Below are 19,758 nucleotides of genomic sequence, written 5' to 3'. Positions count from 1 at the left end.
TGGTCTCACCCGTCGGGAGCTCAGCGTTGCGGCTGTGGACTCAGTCCAGCGCCACCACAGTCAGGAGGGTGCTGATCACGGGCAGGGGTGGACATATTCGGGGCTGGGGGCACTGTGGTGGTGTGGTCTGCGGCGCTCGAGCCAGCTGAAAAGGGGGACTATTTCATGGTGCGGGACCGCGAGGGGCATCCGCCATGAAGAATGCGTGGCTGCTGCAGGCCGCCGCCATGCGCATCAGCGGCCACGGACCCAGCAATTCTCCAGGCCGTATCGGCAACTAGAGCTGGGAGCTCGACACTGCCTGGCTGCTGGCCCCCCTCCCCCCGGAACAGGAAATCAGTGGCTGTTTTGCGCCAGTTTTCCTTGCGTAAAACACCACCGTTTTCACGCTGGTAAGGGGACTTAGTTTCCAGATCGGAGAATCCAGCCCAAAATCAAGGATCTCACCTGCTTTTCTGATCTTGTCCCATCATGTCCAAAAGTGGTGTCTGTCGTAATATCCACTCGTATATAATGAGATGCAGATAGGCAGTGATTGACACACAGGGTAACCAATGAACACACACAACATATAACGACCAATCACCAGACAAGACACTACCACTATGAAGCACACAGGATATTAAGACTCTCCCTCTCTCTACAGGACACAGCTACTGAGATAGTAAGAGTGCACAAGCCAGTGAGCACTATCACCATGAGGTAAAGAGTTAGTCTGGTCAAGCCAGTAGGAGGTTATCAGTTAGATTGATAGAATGTCAACTCACAGCAGACTATGTGCAGCAATCAGGAAGTTCAATAAAACAGTGTTGGACCATCTCCTGTGTCAGAAGCCTGTTTCTAGTTTCACTGCATCCAGTTGCAGTCGACGTTGAACCAACTTACTTAACATATACACTGATATGTTATACATTCTCCATCTTACTTAACATATACACTGACATGTGTATACCTACCTCTCGGTCTCTGTGTTCTTGAATCACCAAATCTCCAAAATTGTACCTTTTAGTTTATATTATATAAGTATACCACCTCAAACCTTCAAACATCCCTGTGATAAATTGCACCTACCATGTGTCTGCCCATTTACCAGTCTACCCATGTCCTCCTGAAATTTTCTATTATCCTCCTCATTATTTACTACATTTATATGTTTGAATCATTTCCAAGCTTAGAAATGATCCCTTGTGCACAGTAGTCCAGGTCATTAAAATACATCAAGAGCAGGTATCCTGATATCCCATGAAAGAATATCAAAATAAAGGCTCCTCTCCTGTCTGAGAAACAACTGTTTGTCTTGTGTTGGTGGGAAATGAGTATCAGTGGCAATTAAAGGCAGAATTGATTGTCCATCCCTAATTTCTCTAATTGAGACCCCTTCTTGAACTATTGCATTCATCTGGCATAGGTAAACCCGCAGTGCTCTTGGAGAGGGGTTCCAGGATTATGACCCAGTGTCAGTGAAAGGAATGTGATATATTTTCAAGTCAGGGTGGTGTGTGAATTGGAGGGGGACTTGGAGATGCTAGTGTTGCCAAATGACTGCTGCCCCCGTTCTCTATTTGGTGGAGGTCACTGGTTTGGAAGGTGCTTTGCCAAATGCCCAACAAACAGCATCAACACAGAACTTTTCTCAACTAAGATCGTCACTATTTCAAAGAACTGTCAACCCATCAAACATTGATTTGCCTTGAATAAATCCATCTTGATTTTAATTTTTTAATTCATTGGTCTACGCTCTTCCAAATTCTGATCAATTTTGTTCCTGGTTCTTGGGAAGGATTTTCCATCCATTCTTACCAGAGGGATCTTCCGGTCTCGCCAAAGGTGAACCCAGGCCACTGGGAAACCTGCAGCAGGGGAGTGGAGTCAATGGGAAATCCCATTGACAGCAGTGGGACCAGAAGATCCCATCACTAGCCAATGGCGGGCCACCTCCTGCCGCCCGGAAACATGTCAGCAGGAGCATGTGGAAAATAACCCCCCATAATCTCTGAAACGTTCCCACAAACTGACCAGGTTGTATTTGCCATCACTTTGTTAAAAGTGGGTAACTGCGTTCCATGCCATGGAATTATATCGACAGCAAGAAATAATCTTGGATCGGAGGATGTAGAGTCCATATGGGTGGAGGTACAAATAACAAGGGAAAGAAGGTACTGGTGAGAGTAGTTTATAGGCCTCCTAACAGTAGATATACTGTAAGATGGAGAATAAATCAGGATATAATGAGCGCATGTAAAAAAAGACAGTACATTTATCATGGGTGATTTTAATCTTCATGTGGATTGGGAAAATCACATTGGCAGAGGTAGCCATTGGGAAGAATTCATAAAGTGGATTTGGGACACTTTTCAGAACAATATGTTGTGGATCCAATCGGGGATCAAGCCATTTTGGATCTGGTATTGTGAAATGAGGTAGGTTTAATAAACAATCTCAGAGTAAAAGATACCCTCGGAAAAAGTGGCCATAATATGGTAGAATTTAGCATTCAGTTTGAACTTGGGTCAGAAACAACTGCGCCAAACTTAAATAAGGGTCATTAGAAAAGAATGAAGGCAGAGTTGGCTGGTGTGGATTGGAAACGGAAAGATAGTTGATCAGCAATAGCAGATGTTTATGAAAGTGGTTCATGACTCACAACAAAGATATATCCCAGCGCTGAGGAATTAACGATAAATTAACCGTAGTTAACCAAGGAATTAAAAGTACTATTAAAAGGAAAGAAAAAACATACAATGTGGAAAAGATTAGTGATAAGCCAGAGAATTAGGAAAGTTTTAAAAACCAACAAATGGTGATGACAATAAAGAAAGAGGGAGAAGATAAACTATGAGGGTGAACTGGCAAGGTCTATATCAATGGAAAGTAAGAGCTTCTTTAAATATATAAAAAGGAAAAGAGAGACCAAAGTGAACATTGGCCCCTCAGAAAATGGGGCAGGGGAAATAATAATCGGGAAGCAGAAAATGGCAGGGGAGTTAAATAAATAAATATTTTATGTCAATCTTCATGCTGAAAGACGCTAATATAGTTGGGGGGGGGGTTGAAGGAGTGGTTGAGGTGTCAGGAGTGTAGTCGAGTGGTTGTGGGGTGCAGTGGGGAGTCGAAAGGTCAGTAGTTTGGTGTTCCCAAGAATTAGAACTGGTTTATATCCTAACTTTTCCTGGATAATCCTGACTATTCTAGTAAGTAAGTTGCTTGGTGGCACGGTAGCACAGCGGTTAGCACTGTTGCTTCACAGAGCCAGGGTCCCAGGTTCGATTCCGGCTTGGATGGGTCACTGGCCGTGCGGAGTCCGCACATGTCTGCGTGGTTTTCTCCCACAAGTGCTCTTTCCAAGAGCCGGTGCAGACTCGATGGGCCGAATGGCCTCCTTCTGCACTGTAAATTCTATAAGTCCCGAAAGACGTGCTGTTAGGTAATTTGGACATTCTGAATTCTCCCTCAATGTACCCGAACAGGCGCCAGAATGTGACGACTGGGGTTTTTTCACAGTAACTTCACTGCAGTGTGAATGTAAGCCTACTTGTGACAATAAAGATTATTTTTTAAAAAGATTATTAGAATCAAAGTCTGACAACTTTTGATTGTCTACAGACACAGGGGAATTGCCCATCAAAAATCCAAACTTCCCATGTAGTCAGTGGGAGAGAGAGAGAGAGAGAGAAACTGCAGAATCAGGGGAGAGAAGGAAGATGCTGTGGGGCTCAGGTGAGAGATAGAGGGAGAGGTGTTGCGGGGCTCAGTGGAGAGAGATGCGGAGAGAGACAGAGCAAATGAGAGAGAGAGAGTTGCGGCGGGGCCCTGGGGGGAGAAAGAATGGGAGGGGGGAGAGAGAGAGAGACACTGCGAGGCTCAGGCGGGAGAGAAAGAGAGAGATTCTGGAGCTCAGAGGAGAGAGAGGGACTGTGGGGCTCAGGGGGAGAAGAGAGATGTTGTGGGATCCAGGGAAGAGAGAGAGAGAGACTGCGGGACTCTGGGGAGAGAGAGAGAGAGAGAGAGATGGACTGTGGGGCTCAGGGGAGAGAGAGAGACTGCGGAGCTCAGGGGAGAGAGAGAGACTGCAGGCTTGGGGAGAGAGAGAGAGAGACAGTGGGGCTTAGGGAAGAGGCAGTGGGGTGCAGGGGAGAGAAAGTGTGAGAGAAGCATCAGGTCCTAGTGGAAAGAGAGACACAACAGGGCCCAGGAGAGAGACAAGGAAAGACCCTCCGAGGCCAAGATGGGAGAGAGCTGCTGCAGGACCTGTGATTATGTGTGCCTGCATGTGTTATAATGTAAAGGTGCCCAGCTAACCCAGGATTAAAGTGAGTCTGGAGAGCGGCACCGCCCACTGATTGAAGTATGCAGTTACATGGTAGCAGACTCTCAGAGAAAGTTTATAAGCAACTCTCTGGAAGCAGCTAGCCTGCCTAGTGGAGCACACCATGCATGACCATGCTTGGGACTGTAGGGGCAACACATTGTACGCGGCAACCACAAGAACAAACAAATGCATATGGACAGAAAAATTAGAGAAAGACCTCATGCAGAGGACCAAAATAGATCCAACAAATACCTCAAAGAAGATGCAACAAAGACCCCAGAAGAAAAGCCATGAAAACCCCCAGAAAGGAGGCAACAGAATGCATGGAATGACGGGCAATAAGATACCCCAGAAGGAGGGTACCAAATTGCCCCAGAAGGAGGGCATTGAGAGAATTGCAGAATGAAACAAGTCAGCACTCTGCCAGTGACAGACTGGCAGAAGTGCAAAGACCATGAAGACAACTGGATGCCTCACACGTAGGGAAAACCATTGAGCTGAATGAAAAGATTCAAATGCTTGCAAAAAGACTTGAAAGTCAAAATGCAAACTAGTGTTTGAATGCAGTTAAGCCAGGTGGAAATGAAAGTGCAATTTTCCGGTATAAACATGATGGACATTTCCTTCAGAAGAAACGCAGAAATTAAAATCCTCCAAAAAGAAGCTAGAAGTTATTGAACATAAAGAGGATTCAGCATGGAAGTAATAGAAGTACTTAAAATAAATCTGCAAAAAGAGTTAAATCTTCAGAGAAAAAATTAAACCAACAAGAGAAAATGGCTGATGGCAAACTTGGGAGACAGGAAAGTTCCAAAGGCAGGAACGTTCCAAAAAGTTACAAAATGCAGTTAAGAAGAAAGGGGAATTAACAAAGACTGTGGCAAGTTAGCCAAACTTCATGAAGAAGCAACTGGAAAATAACATGTCCAGTGAAGAATTGAATGAGGAGAATCAAAGCTTGAAGAATAAGTTTACTAAAGAAAATAAGGGGTGTAGTGCTCAGAAAACGGAAATGTGCTTAGAAATCTGAAATAGAGCTATTGAATTTAGAACTTTCAAGTCTCAACAAGAAATCTGAAGAAACTATTCAGAGCCTTCAGAAGGAAGCTTGACAGCAGCACTACCCACAGCTGCAGACTGGCTGGCAGATCTGGTAGAATTTCTCCATTTGAAGAAGATCAAATACACCATCCGAGAATCGGAACAAGGCTTCCTCAAAGCATGGGGGCAGTTTTTTGGCCTCTTCCAAGACCTGTTCAAAGCGAACAGCGAGTCGGGAAAAAGTGAGAGATGGGAGAAGACAGACAGGGACACAAAATTCTGGGAGGGTGGGGGGGGAGGATGAGAGGAGGGAACTCAGGGGAACTGCAGGGAGAAGCACGTGGGTGGGGGGAGAAGAGGTCAGAAGGTGCCAACCGTGACCTCACAACCCACCCCCTGGCCACCCCATACCAGTACTCCAGCCCAATCACAATCCCCCCTGGCCAGCAGCACGGAACCCGGCCGAGTGTGTTGGCACTGGACACTGTCTGCAGCCGGCATGCCGGGTCCCCGCACGCTCGGGACCACACGTGGCTCACGCCATCGGGATCTCAGCGCATTGGGGGCGGAGCATCGCGGGCCAACGGCGTAGAAACGGCGCCGGCCCCGATTCCGGCGTCGGAATCCATTCTCCGCCTGATTGCCGATCACGATTTTGGTGTCGGGCTACGGAGAATCTAACCCCATATGTTTGAGAAAAAGAGACTGAATGTGTGCGTGCGTTTATGTGTATGAAAGTTTGTGTCACGGATTGTACGCAAGAGAAAGAGTGTGCATGCAAGAGTACGTGAGAAAGTGTGCTTGAGAGTGTGCATGAAAGAGAGAGTGTGTGTGTGTGTCTGTTAGAGAGTGTATATGTGAGTTTGTGTGAGAGAGTGCGTGTGTGTGCATGCCGGGGAGAAAGAGAGGAGTATATGTGTGAGAGAGTGTGTTTGTGTGAGAGAAAAAGAGAGAGCATGTGTATATGAGAGAAATGGCTGGGATTTTCTTCTCCTGTTTTCGTCAGGCATGTTCGAGGACAGGAGCGTAAAATCTTGCGAGATATCCAACTTGTGATTCCCGCCAGTACAGAAACGTGGTGGTGGTGTGAATGTCCCCAGCCCCCGCAAGTTCCAGAAGGCCTTTGACAAGGTGCTGCATAGGAGACTGTTAAATAAGCTAAGAGCCCATGGTGTTAAAAGTAAGATCCTGGCACGGATAGAGGATTGGCTGACTGGCAGAAGACAATGAGTGGAGATAAAGCGGTCTTTTTCAGGATGGCAGCCGATGACTTGTGGTGTGCCTCAGGGGTCTGTGGTGGGACCACAACTTTTCACAATATACATTAATGATCTGGAAGAAGGAACTGAAGGCACTGTTGCTAAGTTTGCAGATGATACAAAGATCTGTAGAGGGACAGGTAGTATTGAGGAAGCAAGGGGGCTGCAGAAGGACTTGGACAAGCTAGGAGAGTGGGCAAAGAAGTGGCAGATGAAATACAATGTGGAAAAGTGAGCAGTAATGCACTTTGGAAGGAGGAATGGAGGCATAGACTATTTTCTAAATGGGGAAATGCTTCAGAAATCAGAAGCACAAAGGGACTTGGGAGTCCTTGTTCAAGATTCTCTTGAGGTTAACGTGTGGGTTCAGTCGGAAGTTAGGAGGGCAAATGCTATGTTTGTATTCATGTTGAGAGGGCTAGAATACAAGTCCAGGGAAGTGCTTCTGAGGCTTTATAAGGCTCTGGTCAGACGCCATTTGGTGTATTGTGAGCAGTTTTGGGCCCCGCATCTAAGAAAGGATATGGTGGCCCTGGAAAGGGTCCAGAGGAGGTTCACAAGAATGATCCCTGGAATGAAGAGCTTGTCGTATGAGGAAAGTTTGAGGACTCTGGATCTGTACTCGTTGGAGTTTAGAAGGTTGAGGGGGGATCTTATTGAAACTTACAGGATACTGCGAGGCCTGGAAAGAGTGGAAGTGGAGAGGATGTTTCCACTTGTAGGAAAAACTAGAAGCAGAGGACACAATCTCAGACTAAAGAGACGATCCTTTAAAACAGAGACGAGGAGGAATTTCTTCAGCCAGAGGGTGCTGAATCTGTTGAACTCTTTGCCGCAGAAGGCTGTGGAGGCCCAAATCACTGAGTGTCTTTAAGACAGAGAGATAGATGGGTTCCTGATTAATAAGGGGATCAGGGGTTATGGGGAGAAAGCAGGAGAATGGGGATGAGAAAACTATCAGCCATGATTGAATGGCGGAGCAGACTTGATGGGCCGAGTGGCCTACTTCTGCTCCTATGTCTATGGTCTTAATGGGTTTCACGACATCCAGTGTCATTTCTTTTTTTTTAATTAAATATTTATTGAAAATTTTTGGTCAACCAACACAGTACATTGTGCATCTTTACACAATATTAAACAACACAAATAACAATGACCTATTTTATAAACAAAAAATGAATAAATAATAAATAACAAAAATGAAAACTAGCCCTAATTGGCAACTGCCTTGTCACAAGTAACACTCTCCAAAAATATAATTTAACAGTCCAATATATAATTATCTGTAGCAACGACCTATACATACTATACAGTATATATTAACAACCCTGAGAGTCCTTCTGGTTCCCCCCCCCCCCCCCCCCCCCCCCCCCCCCCCCCCCGATCCTGGCTTCTTTTTCCCATTCCGTCTATCTTTCTGCGAGGTATTCGACGAACGGTTGCCACCGCCTGGTGAACCCTTGAGCCGACCCCCTTAGGACGAACTTAATCCGCTCTAGCTTTATAAACCCCGCCATGTCATTTATCCAGGTCTCCACCCCCGGGGGCTTGGCTTCTTTCCACATTAGCAATATCCTGCGCCGGGCTACTAGGGGACGCAAAGGCCAAAACATCGGCCTCTCTCGCCTCCTGCACTCCCGGCTCTTGTGCAACCCCAAATATAGCCAACCCCCAGCTTGGTTCGACCCGGACTCCTACTACTTTTGAAAGCACCTTTGTCACCCCCATCCAAAACCTCTGTAGTGCCGGGCATGACCAAAACATATGGGTATGATTCGCTGGGCTTCTCGAGCACCTCGCACACCTATCCTCCACCCCAAAAAATGTACTGAGCCGTGCTCCAGTCATATGTGCCCTGTGTAATACCTTAAACTGAATCAGGCTTAGCCTGGCACACGAGGACAACGAGTTTACCCTGCTTAGGGCATCTGCCCACAGCCCCTCCTCAATCTCCTCCCCCAGCTCTTCTTCCCATTTCCCTTTTAGTTCATCTACCATAGTCTCCCCTTCGTCCCTCATTTCCCTATATATATCTGACACCTTACCATCCCCCACCCATGTCTTTGAGATCACTCTGTCCTGCACCTCTTGTGTCGGGAGCTGCGGGAATTCCCTCACCTGTTGCCTCGCAAAAGCCCTCAGTTGCATATACCTGAATGCATTCCCTTGGGGCAACCCATATTTCTCGGTCAGCGCTCCCAGACTCGCGAACTTCCCATCCACAAACAGATCTTTCAGTTGCGTTATTCCTGCTCTTTGCCACATTCCATATCCCCCATCCATTCCCCCCGGGGCAAACCTATGGTTGTTTCTTATCGGGGACCCCCCCAAGGCTCCAGTCTTTCCCCTATGCCGTCTCCACTGTCCCCAAATCTTCAGTGTAGCCACCACCACCGGGCTTGTGGTGTAGTTCCTCGGTGAGAACGGCAATGGGGCTGTCATCATAGCCTGTAGGCTAGTCCCCCTACAGGACGCCCTCTCTAATCTCTTCCACGCCGCTCCCTCCTCCTCTCCCATCCACTAACTCACCATTGAAATATTAGCGGCCCAATAATACTCACTTAGGCTCGGTCGTGCCAGCCCCCCCCCTATCCCTGCTACGCTGTAAGAATCCCTTCCTCACTCTCGGGGTCTTCCCGGCCCACACAAAACCCATGATGCTCTTTTCAATCCTTTTTAAAAAAGCCTTCGTGATCACCACCGGGAGGCACTGAAACACAAAGAGGAATCTCGGGAGGACCACCATCTTAACCGCCTGCACCCTCCATGCCATTGACAGGGATACCATATCCCATCTCTTGAAATCCTCCTCCATCTGTTCCACCAACCGCGTTAAATTTAACCTATGCAATGTGCCCCAATTCTTAGCTATCTGGATCCCCAGGTAACGAAAGTCCCTTGTTACCTTCCTCAGCGGTAGGTCCTCTATTTCTCTACTCTGCTCCCCTGGATGCACCACAAACAACTCACTTTTCCCCATGTTCAATTTATACCCTGAAAAATCCCCAAACTCCCCAAGTATCCGCATTATTTCTGGCATCCCCTCCGCCGGGTCCACCACGTATAGTAGCAAATCGTCCGCATACAAAGATACCCGGTGCTCTTCTCCTCCCCTAAGTACTCCCCTCCACTTCTTGGAACCCCTCAACGCTATCGCCAGGGGCTCAATCGCCAGTGCAAACAATAATGGGGACAGAGGGCATCCCTGCCTTGTCCCTCTATGGAGCCGAAAATATGCAGATCCCCGTCCATTCGTGACCACGCTCGCCACTGGGGCCCTATACAACAGCTGCACCCATCTAACATACCCCTCTCCAAAACCAAATCTCCTCAACACCTCCCACAAATAATCCCACTCCACTCTATCAAATGCTTTCTCGGCATCCATCGCCACTACTATCTCCGTTTCTCCCTCTGGTGGGGCCATCATCATTACCCCTAACAACCTCCGTATATTCGTGTTCAGCTGTCTCCCCTTCACAAACCCAGTTTGGTCCTCGTGGACCACCCCCGGGACACATTCCTCTATTCTCATTGCCATTACCTTGGCCAGGACCTTGGCATCTACATTTAGGAGGGAAATAGGTCTATAGGACCCGCATTGTAGCGGGTCCTTTTCCTTCTTTAAGAGAAGCGATATCGTTGCTTCAGACATAGTCGGGGGCAGTTGTCCCCTTTCCTTTGCCTCATTAAAGGTCCTCGTCAGTACCGGGGCGAGCAAGTCCACATATTTTCTATAGAATTCGACTGGGAATCCATCCGGTCCCGGGGCCTTTCCCGCCTGCATGCTCCTAATTCCTTTCACCACTTCTTCTACCTCGATCTGTGCTCCCAGTCCCACCCTTTCCTGCTCTTCCACCTTGGGAAATTCCAGCCGATCCAAGAAGCCCATCATTCTCTCCCTCCCATCCGGGGGTTGAGCTTCATATAATTTTTTATAAAATGTCTTGAACACTCCATTCACTCTCTCCGCTCCCCGCTCCATCTCTCCTTCCTCATCCCTCACTCCCCCTATTTCCCTCGCTGCTCCCCTTTTCCTCAATTGGTGTGCCAGCAACCTGCTCGCCTTCTCCCAATATTCGTACTGTACACCCTGTGCCTTCCTCCATTGTGCCTCTGCAGTGCCTGTAGTCAGCAAGTCAAATTCTACATGTAGCCTTTGCCTTTCCCTGTACAGTCCCTCCTCCGGTGCTTCCGCATATTGTCTGTCCACCCTCAAAAGTTCTTGCAGAAACCGCTCCCGTTCCTTACTCTCCTGCTTCCCTTTATGTGCCCTTATTGATATCAGCTCCCCTCTAACCACCGCCTTCAACGCCTCCCAGACCACTCCCACCTGGACCTCCCCATTATCATTGAGTTCCAAGTACTTTTCAATGCACCCCCTCACCCTTAGACACACCCCCTCATCTGCCATTAGTCCCATGTCCATTCTCCAGGGTGGGCGCCCTCCTGTTTCCTCCCCTATCTCCAAGTCCACCCAGTGTGGAGCGTGATCCGAAATGGCTATAGCCGTATACTCCGTTCCCCTCACCTTCGGGATCAATGCCCTACCCAGCACAAAAAAGTCTATTCGCGAGTAGACTTTATGGACATAGGAGAAAAACGAGAACTCCTTACTCCTAGGTCTGCTAAATCTCCATGGGTCTACACCTCCCATCTGCTCCATAAAATCTTTAAGCACCTTGGCTGCTGCCGGCCTCCTTCCAGTCCTGGACTTCGACCTATCCAGCCCTGGTTCCAACACCGTATTAAAATCTCCCCCCATTATCAGCTTTCCCATCTCTAGGTCCGGAATGCGACCTAGCATCCGCCTCATAAAATTGGCATCATCCCAGTTCGGGGCATATACGTTTACCAAAACCACCGTCTCCCCCTGTAGTTTGCCACTCACCATCACGTATCTGCCCCCGTTATCCGCCACTATAGTCTTTGCCTCGAACATTACCCGCTTCCCCACTAATACAGCCACCCCCCTGTTTTTCGCACCTAGCCCCGAATGGAACACCTGCCCCACCCATCCTTTGCGTAGCCTAACCTGGTCTATCAGTTTCAGGTGCGTTTCCTGTAACATAACCACATCTGCCTTAAGTTTCTTAAGGTGTGCGAGTACCCGTGCCCTCTTTATCGGCCCGTTCAGCCCTCTCACGTTCCACGTGATCAGCCGAGTTGGGGGGCTTCCTACCCCCCCCCCCTTGTCGATTAGCCATCACCTTTTTCCAGCTCCTCACCCAGTTCCCACGCAGCTGTATCTCCCCCAGGCGGTGCCCCCCCGCCCATCCTCTCCCATACCAGCTCCCCCCTCTCCCCAGCAGCAGCAACCCAGTAATTCCCCCCTCCCACCCCCCCCCGCTAGATCCCCCGCTAGCGTAATTACTCCCCCCATGTTGCTCCCAGAAGTCAGCAAACTCTGGCTGACCTCGGCTTCCCCCCGTGACCTCGGCTCGCACCGTGCGACGCCCCCTCCTTCCTGCTTCTCTATTCCCGCCATGATTATCATAGCGCGGGAACCAAGCCCGCGCTTCTCCCTTGGCCCCGCCCCCAATGGCCAACGCCCCATCTCCTCCACCTCCCCTCCTCCCCCCATCACCATCTGTGGGAGAGAGAAAAGTTACCACATCGCAGGATTAGTACATAAAACCCCTCTTTGCCCCCCACATTCGCCCCACCACTTTGTTCGAACGTTCTTTTTAATAACCCGCGCATTCCGGTTTTTCTTCCACAATAAAAGTCCACGCTTCATCCGCCGTCTCAAAGTAGTGGTGCCTCCCTCGATATGTGACCCACAGTCTTGCCGGTTGCAGCATTCCAAATTTTATCTTCTTTTTATGAAGCACCGCCTTGGCCCGATTGAAGCTCACCCTCCTTCTCGCCACCTCCGCACTCCAGTCTTGATAAACGCGGATCACCGCGTTCTCCCATTTACTGCTCCGAGTTTTCTTCGCCCATCTAAGGACCATTTCTCTATCCTTAAAACGGAGGAATCTCACCACTATGGCTCTGGGAATTTCTCCTGCTCTCGGTCCTCGCGCCATCACTCGGTATGCTCCCTCCACCTCCAACGGACCCGCCGGGGCCTCCGCTCCCATTAACGAGTGCAGCATCGTGCTCACATATGCCCCGACGTCCGCTCCCTCCACACCTTCAGGAAGACCAAGAATCCTCAGGTTGTTCCTCCTTGCGTTGTTTTCCAGTGCCTCCAACCTTTCCACACATCGTTTCTGATGTGCCTCCTGCGTCTCCGTCTTCACCACCAGGCCCTGTATATCGTCCTCATTCTCGGCTGCCTTTGCCTTCACGACCCGAAGCTCCCGCTCCTGGGTCTTTTGTTCCTCCTTTAGCCCTTCGATCGCCTGTAGTATCGGGGCCAACAGCTCTTTCTTCATTTCCTTTTTTATCTCTTCCACACAGCATTTCAAGAACTCTTGTTGTTCAGGGCCCCATGTTAAACTGCCACCTTCCGACGCCATCTTGGTTTTTGCTTGCCTTCCTTGCCGCTGTTCTAAAGGATCCACTGCAATCTGGCCACTCTCTCCTCCTTTTTCCATCCGTATCCAGGGGGGATTCCCTTCTGGTTTACCGCACAGTGTTTTTAGCCGTCAAAATTGCCGTTGGGGCTCCTATCAAGAGCCCAAAAGTCCGTTTCACAGGGAGCTGCCGAAACGTGCGACTCAGCTGGTCATCGCCGCACCCGGAAGTCTCCAGTGTCATTTCTATACATTAACATCTGATTATCTGGCCGCTACATCTGAATCAACCCTGCCTACCGCCGCGTGTCCCCCCCCACACTCCCTCCCAGAAGAAAGTTTATTCATATTAGCAGAAGCGCAGACCTGCACGAATCTTGACTGGTCTCCCAAGCCATGCACCTGGCGGGCAGACCTCCCAGAGGAGCTCAGATGAGTGAATCGCTCATGGGAGAGAGGGTCATGTCTGGGCACCCCAAGGGGGAATTTCCCAGGCAATGGTGGGGTTATGTAGGGGGTGGGGGAAATGGGCAGGAGCAGGGTGTGGGGGGTTGGGTCCAAGTGAACTATTGTGCACTGGGCTAGCCTTCAAAAATGGCACCCTATCTTCAGAAAGCTAAGTTGCTGGCGGGGTGAGCTCAGTCAGAGCGTGGCATCATTAATCCCACCCCTCTCCTTTTCTTTCTATGTGCTGGACTATACAACGGAGAATGCCGTTGTTGGTGCCAGCACCTTCAACATCGCTTTTCCCACCTGCTCTCGGCCTTTGCTGATCGTCACTAAAATACCTCACAGGAAATGTGAGCTCTTGAAATTATGAAAAGTGGTTTATAAAAAGTTTTCCTTGTTTCCGAACCCTCCCAAAAATCTTTCTTTGACTCAACATCCATTTTTCTCATGTCTCTGTGAAATACAATAGGAAATCTTTCACTGGAGAAATGTATCATGTTTTTGTTTGCGGTTGAAAGCAGATTTAGTTTTTAAAAAACTTACATTTTACATCCAGAGTTATGTTGCCTTCATCCGAATACGGGAATTTCCTGTAAGTGATGGAACATTTGACGATCTTGTTGTGATCCTGGTAGGATGGGATGAAGCTGTGACAGCTTCTGAGTGTTGACTGGGCTTCACCTTTGCATTGACCTGCTGCCTGGCCAGCGATGCCATACCAGTTGAGACTGGCTTGGGCCTTTCGGTCAACATTGGAGGACGAACAAATCAAACTGCTGTTCATCCTTTCAACCAATTCTGTGGAGGATGAGATAATGGGTTTTCCCGGACGAGCTGCAAGAGGAAGGAAAGGGAAGGTAAGGATCGGCAAGTCTGTTTCTGCATTCAGTTTATGAAAGAAATTGTAAATAGAGGCAGCTGAAACTTGTACAAGGCCAAATAATAATGGAGAAGGAATAATTACCATAAACACTGAGATTCAAGCAAGGCTTTTCTGTCCAATTGTCCTTGCCTTTTATTTCAAATCTGAAGCAGTAACAGTTAGCATGGGTTGTCTGAACATTACTTATATGAAGAGAGCAGTTTTTCTGGCTCAGGTCTCCGATCAATTCCACTCCAGTGTACTCGTTTTTCTCATTGCTGTAAAATACTGTAGAACCAAACTCGCATGGGGCTCCTAACCACTTGGCAGTTATATCAGCTGCTGGTATCTTTTCTTGGTAAGGATATTGAAAAGAACAGTTAAAAATCACAGATCTCCCCTGCAATGCAGAGAGTGACTGAGGAAATTCAGCATTCCAGCCATCTGCAGCCGTAGCACCTGGAGAGGAGAAAGAGCAGGAAACACAATGATATCAGTGGGCCCTAAATCCTCTGTGACTCCTGAAATTTACCATGGCAACCTCTGGTTCTGAGCCATTCAATTATTTTTCCACAATTTCATGAGACATTTAAATGGAAGATTAAGAACAAGAAAATTGAAGTTTCGTAACTCTCACCTCTGAGAGACAAGGCCATGGATTCAAGTACCAATGCAATAAAGTTTGAAATATTTATTCTTTAATGGGATGTGGGCCTCACTGGCAAGGCCAGCATGTGTTGTGCGTCCCTCATTGCTGTTGAACTCAGTGGCTTGCTGGGCCATTTCAGAGGGCAGTTAAGCGTTAACCACATATTGCTGTGGGTCTGGAGCCACCTGTAGGCCAGACCAGGTAAGGATGGCAGATTTCCTTCCCGAAACAACATTAGTGAACCAGATGGGTTTTACAACAATTGATAGAAATTCACAGTCACTGTTATGGTGTCCATCGATCCCATGGACTGTTTTTTTTAGTTCCCATTTGACAGTCGGGAGAGCAGGTTCTGCCAATCTGTTCGATGCGGGGTAATAGAGAGCCGTATGGTGATGCGGGATACTGTTCGACTCCATGAAGGCAGCAAACTCCTTGCTAGTGAACAAGGTATCGTTATCCATACTTTTTCTGATGAAAGGCCATCAGCCCAGAATATTAGATCTACTTCTCTCTCCACAATGCTTCCTGGCCTGCTAGGTATTTCCAGTTCTCCCTCTTCATATTACGTAAGTAAGAAGTCTTACAATACCAGGTTAAGGTCCAACAGGTTTGTTTCAAACACTAGCTTTCGGAGCGCTGCTTTTCCTCAGGTGAATCTGAGGAAGGAGCAGTGCTCGAAAAGCTAGTGATTTGAAACAAACCTGTTGGACTTTAACCTGGTGTTGTAAGACTTCTTACTGTGCTTACCCCAGTCCAAAGCCGGTATCTCCACATCATATTACATAAGGTAAGTTGTATGGTCAGACTCAAATTATTTACAACAGGAAGATGACAGACAGAAAAAGACCAAATGGTCCATCACATGAGACACACACTCATACTGACTAGAACACCATTACGAGACACTTCCATCAACAATGGCAGCACCCCCCCCCACCACACCCCTTTCCCCCCTCCCCCCTCACACCACAGTTCACCATCACACAATCCCACAACCATTTCATTTTCGAGGTTTGATGCACGATTAATTGCACAAAGACGAGAGTTGAATACAACTAAGGCTTTATTACTCTGAGATGTGTGGCCTCCTACAGCAGCTGGCGAAATGGCTGCTGTATGGGGAGCACACATATTTATACTCCGCCCCGGACTACCCCCGTACCTGTAGTACAGGGCCTTACCACACATCTCCTAATATATACATCAGTGGTGACGACCACAGTCATCCCTGTTAAAATTGAGTCCGGCGGGGGTGGTGGAGAACTATATACAGCACAAGTTTTAATGTACAAGAGGCAAAAAAAATTTGGAGTCTAGTACATGGTGTTTTAACCATGTTACATGGAACCAATTACAGGTTTAGCTGGTCCGGAACCTTGATCTGACGTTGGGAGCGACGCAGTGGTGGCGGCGATTCCGGTGTCGGTCTGGTCCTCGGTGACTTTGGGAGCATGCCGAAATCCTCTTCATCCTCAGGCGTGGGCAGGGGAGGACTGATGGTCCCGGGGGGGTTGCTGCTGGGTGCACCGGGGGAGGGGAGGGTGGCGCCAGGCTGGAGGTGTGTGTGTGTGTGTAACCTGCTGGTGCCAGGTTCCTGAGGGAGACAGTATCCTGGCGGCCGTCAGGATACGCTACATAGGCATACTGGGGGTTAGCGTGGAGTAACTGCACCCTTTCAACCAACGGGTCTGTCTTGTGGAGTCGTACGTGCTTACGGAGGAGTACGGGTCCTGGAGCTGCGAGCCAAGTCGGGAGCGACACCCCGGATGTGGGCTTCCTGGGGAAAGCAAAGAGACGTTCATGGGGTGTGTTGTTAGTCGCAGTGCATAGGAGCGACCAAATGGAGTGCAGTGCATCGGGACGGACCTCCTGCCAGCGGGAGGCCGGGAGATTTCTGGACCATTGGGCTAGCTGGACAGCCCTCCAGACCGCCCCATTCTCCCTCTCCACCTGCCCGTTTCCCCCGGGCTTATAGCTGGTCATCCTGCTCGAGGCGATACCCTTGCTGAGCAGGAATTGACGCAGCTCGTCGCTCATGAATGAGGATCCCCTGTCGCTGTGGATGTAGGCGGGGAAGCCGAACAGAGCGAAGATGGTGTTGAGGGCTTTGATGACGGTGGCAGACGTCATGTCGGGGCATGGGATGGCGAAGGGGAATCTGGAGTACTCATCGACCACACTGAGGAAATACGTGTTACGGTCGGTGGAGGGAAGGGGCCCTTTGAAATCCACGCTGAGGCGTTCAAAGGGGCGGGAGGCCTTCACCAGGCGCGCACGGTCCGGCTGGTAGAAGTGCGGTTTATACTCCGCACAGACCTGGCAGTCTCTGGTGATTGCCCATACTTCCTCGATGGAGGAGGGCAGATTGCGGACTTTGATGAAGTGGTACAACCGTGTGACTTCCGGGTGACAAAGGTTGTCGTGCAGGGTCCGGAGTCGGTCCACCTGTGCGCTGGCACATGTACTTCGGGATAGGGCATCAGGGGCCTCGTTGAGCTTACCGGGGCGATACAAAATTTCGTAGTTGTAGATGGAGAGCTCGATCCTCCACTTCAAGATTTTATCGTTTTTGATCTTGCCCCACTGTGTGTTGTTAAACATGAAGGCTACCGACCGTTGGTCAGTGAGGAGAGTGAATCTCCTGCCGGCCAGGTAATGCCTCCAATGCCGCACTGCTTCAATGATGGCTTGGACCCTTTTTTTTACAGAGGAGTGCCGAATTTCGGAGGCATGAAGGGTTTGTGAAAAGAATGCCACGGGCCTGCCTGCCTGGTTGAGAGTGGCAGCTAGAGCGATGTCTGATGCGTCATTCTCCACTTGAAAAGGTAACGTCTCGTCGACTGCGTGCATCGCGGCCTTGGCGATGTCGGCCCTATTACGGTTGAAGGCCTGGTGATCCTCGGCCGTCAGGGGGAAAAAAGTGGACTGGATGAGTGGGCGTAGTAGGAAAAGAACCCCCGGCAGCGTTTGAGGGTCTTGCGGCAGTGGGGAAGGGGGAGTTCCATGAGGGGGCGCATGCGGTCGGGGTCGGGCCCCAGAACTCCGTTCTGAACCACATAGCCGAGGATGGCTAATCGGTTCGTGCTGAAAACGCACGTCTCCTTGTTATAAGTGAGGTTGAGGAGAGTGGCGGTGTGGAGAAATTTGGCAAGCTTGGCATCATGGTCCTGCTGATCGTGGCTGCAGATGGTGACATTGTCTTGGTACGGGAAAGTGGCCCACAGCCCGTAATGGTCGACCATTCGGTCCATCTCCCGTTGGAAGACTGAGACCCCGTTGGTGACGCCGAAGGGAACACTAAGAAAATGGTAGAGGCAGCCATTTGACTCGAAGGCAGTGTATGAGCGGTCCGCCTTACGGATGGGGAGCTGGTGGTAGGTGGATTTTAGGTCCACAGTTGAGAAGACCCGGTACTATGCAATCTGATTGACCATATCAGATATGCGTGGGAGGGGGTACGCGTCGAGTGTACCAATTGATGGTCTGGCTGTAGTCCACGACCATTCGGTGTTTCTCCCCAGTTTTCACCACTACCACTTGGGCTCTCCAGGGGCTGTTGCTGGCCTCGATGATGCCTTCCCGAAGCAGCCGCTGGACCTCGGTCCTGTCCTGGGTGCTGTGCCGTCTGCTCCTGGTGGCGACGGGTTTGCAATCCGGGGTTAGGTTTGCGAATAGGGAAGGTGGGTCGACCTTTAGGGTCGCAAGGCCGCACACAGTAAGGGGTGGTAGGTGCCTCAGTTTCAGCCCAGGATTTGCTGCACCCCAGCCTGGCCAGACGGCATATTCCTATCAGATGCAAGGTTCTAGTTTCACACCATCACCAGGTATTTATGTGAGCAGCAATTCTGTTTCCAATTCGACAAGCTTCAACGGTTCTCAGCAGGATCACCCTTCCTGCACAGCACGTGGCCAGAACCCGTATGTACAGTCTTATCCAACTTCAACATATGGCACATCCATGACCTCGAATGATACTGTTGATGGTACCTCTTCAACGTCAACACATTATCAGCTACAAGATGCCATCCGACAGCACCATCACAAACATCGAAAAAGAAAGGGACTCCAAAGCAGACAGCGAAGTGATTTGACCACTTCTTGGTTCCTGTGGCACAGGGACGTTGATGGCATTCATAACCAAGAGAGACATTTGACCATGATGATTGATGGTTTTTGGACTCACACGAATGATTTGGACTTATTGTTTAATCACTGTTCCAATGACTTGTATATACCTTACCTTATCTACCTGTTCTTTGTTCAATTTTCGCAAAGTGTACAGAAAATATGTAACATATGAAAAAGGAGGGATGTGGTGATGTGCATCAATGTAAATGCATGTAGGCTACCTAGACACTACAGGGAGCACCAAAGACATCACACACACACACACATTCAACCAATAGATCAGTTAGATAGGACACGACCAATGGACATTCACGATACACACAGAGGTGACACGACCACAGGAGGGCATTACACCAACCCATATATAAAGGACACCACACACATGATCTGCCTCTTTCCAGTGGAGACAGTCAGTGAGTAGAGACACAGTGTTGATTCACTATTACACCCACCACGTGGATTGCAGCAGCTGGTTAGTCAGTCTGGGTCGCTATAGTAGGATTAGCAGTAGTGTCGAACCCGAGTAATAGAAGTGTAAATAGTTTAATAAACATGTTGATGTTATCTCCACGTCTGAACCTTCCTTTGTCAAG

General features: G+C 49.1%; 1 protein-coding gene across 1 annotated transcript in view; it reads right to left on the bottom strand.

The window, feature by feature from the left end:
* The window catches only part of LOC140427380 (uncharacterized), a 188,581-nt gene that overhangs the window by 54,502 nt on the left and 114,321 nt on the right, over positions 1 to 19,758 (bottom strand). Inside the window, exons 12-13 of the mRNA XM_072512926.1 lie at positions 14,488 to 14,844; positions 14,067 to 14,357 (exon numbers count right to left, since the gene is read on the bottom strand). Of these exons, the coding sequence (XP_072369027.1) occupies positions 14,067 to 14,357; positions 14,488 to 14,844 (648 nt within the window). The remainder of the gene's footprint in view (positions 1 to 14,066; positions 14,358 to 14,487; positions 14,845 to 19,758) is intronic.

This window comes from Scyliorhinus torazame, chromosome 7, assembly GCF_047496885.1.
Source record: "Scyliorhinus torazame isolate Kashiwa2021f chromosome 7, sScyTor2.1, whole genome shotgun sequence".
Lineage (NCBI taxonomy): Eukaryota > Metazoa > Chordata > Chondrichthyes > Carcharhiniformes > Scyliorhinidae > Scyliorhinus > Scyliorhinus torazame.
The sequence above is the reverse complement of the archived record's forward strand: the minus strand, read 5'-3'. Positions and strand labels throughout refer to the sequence as shown.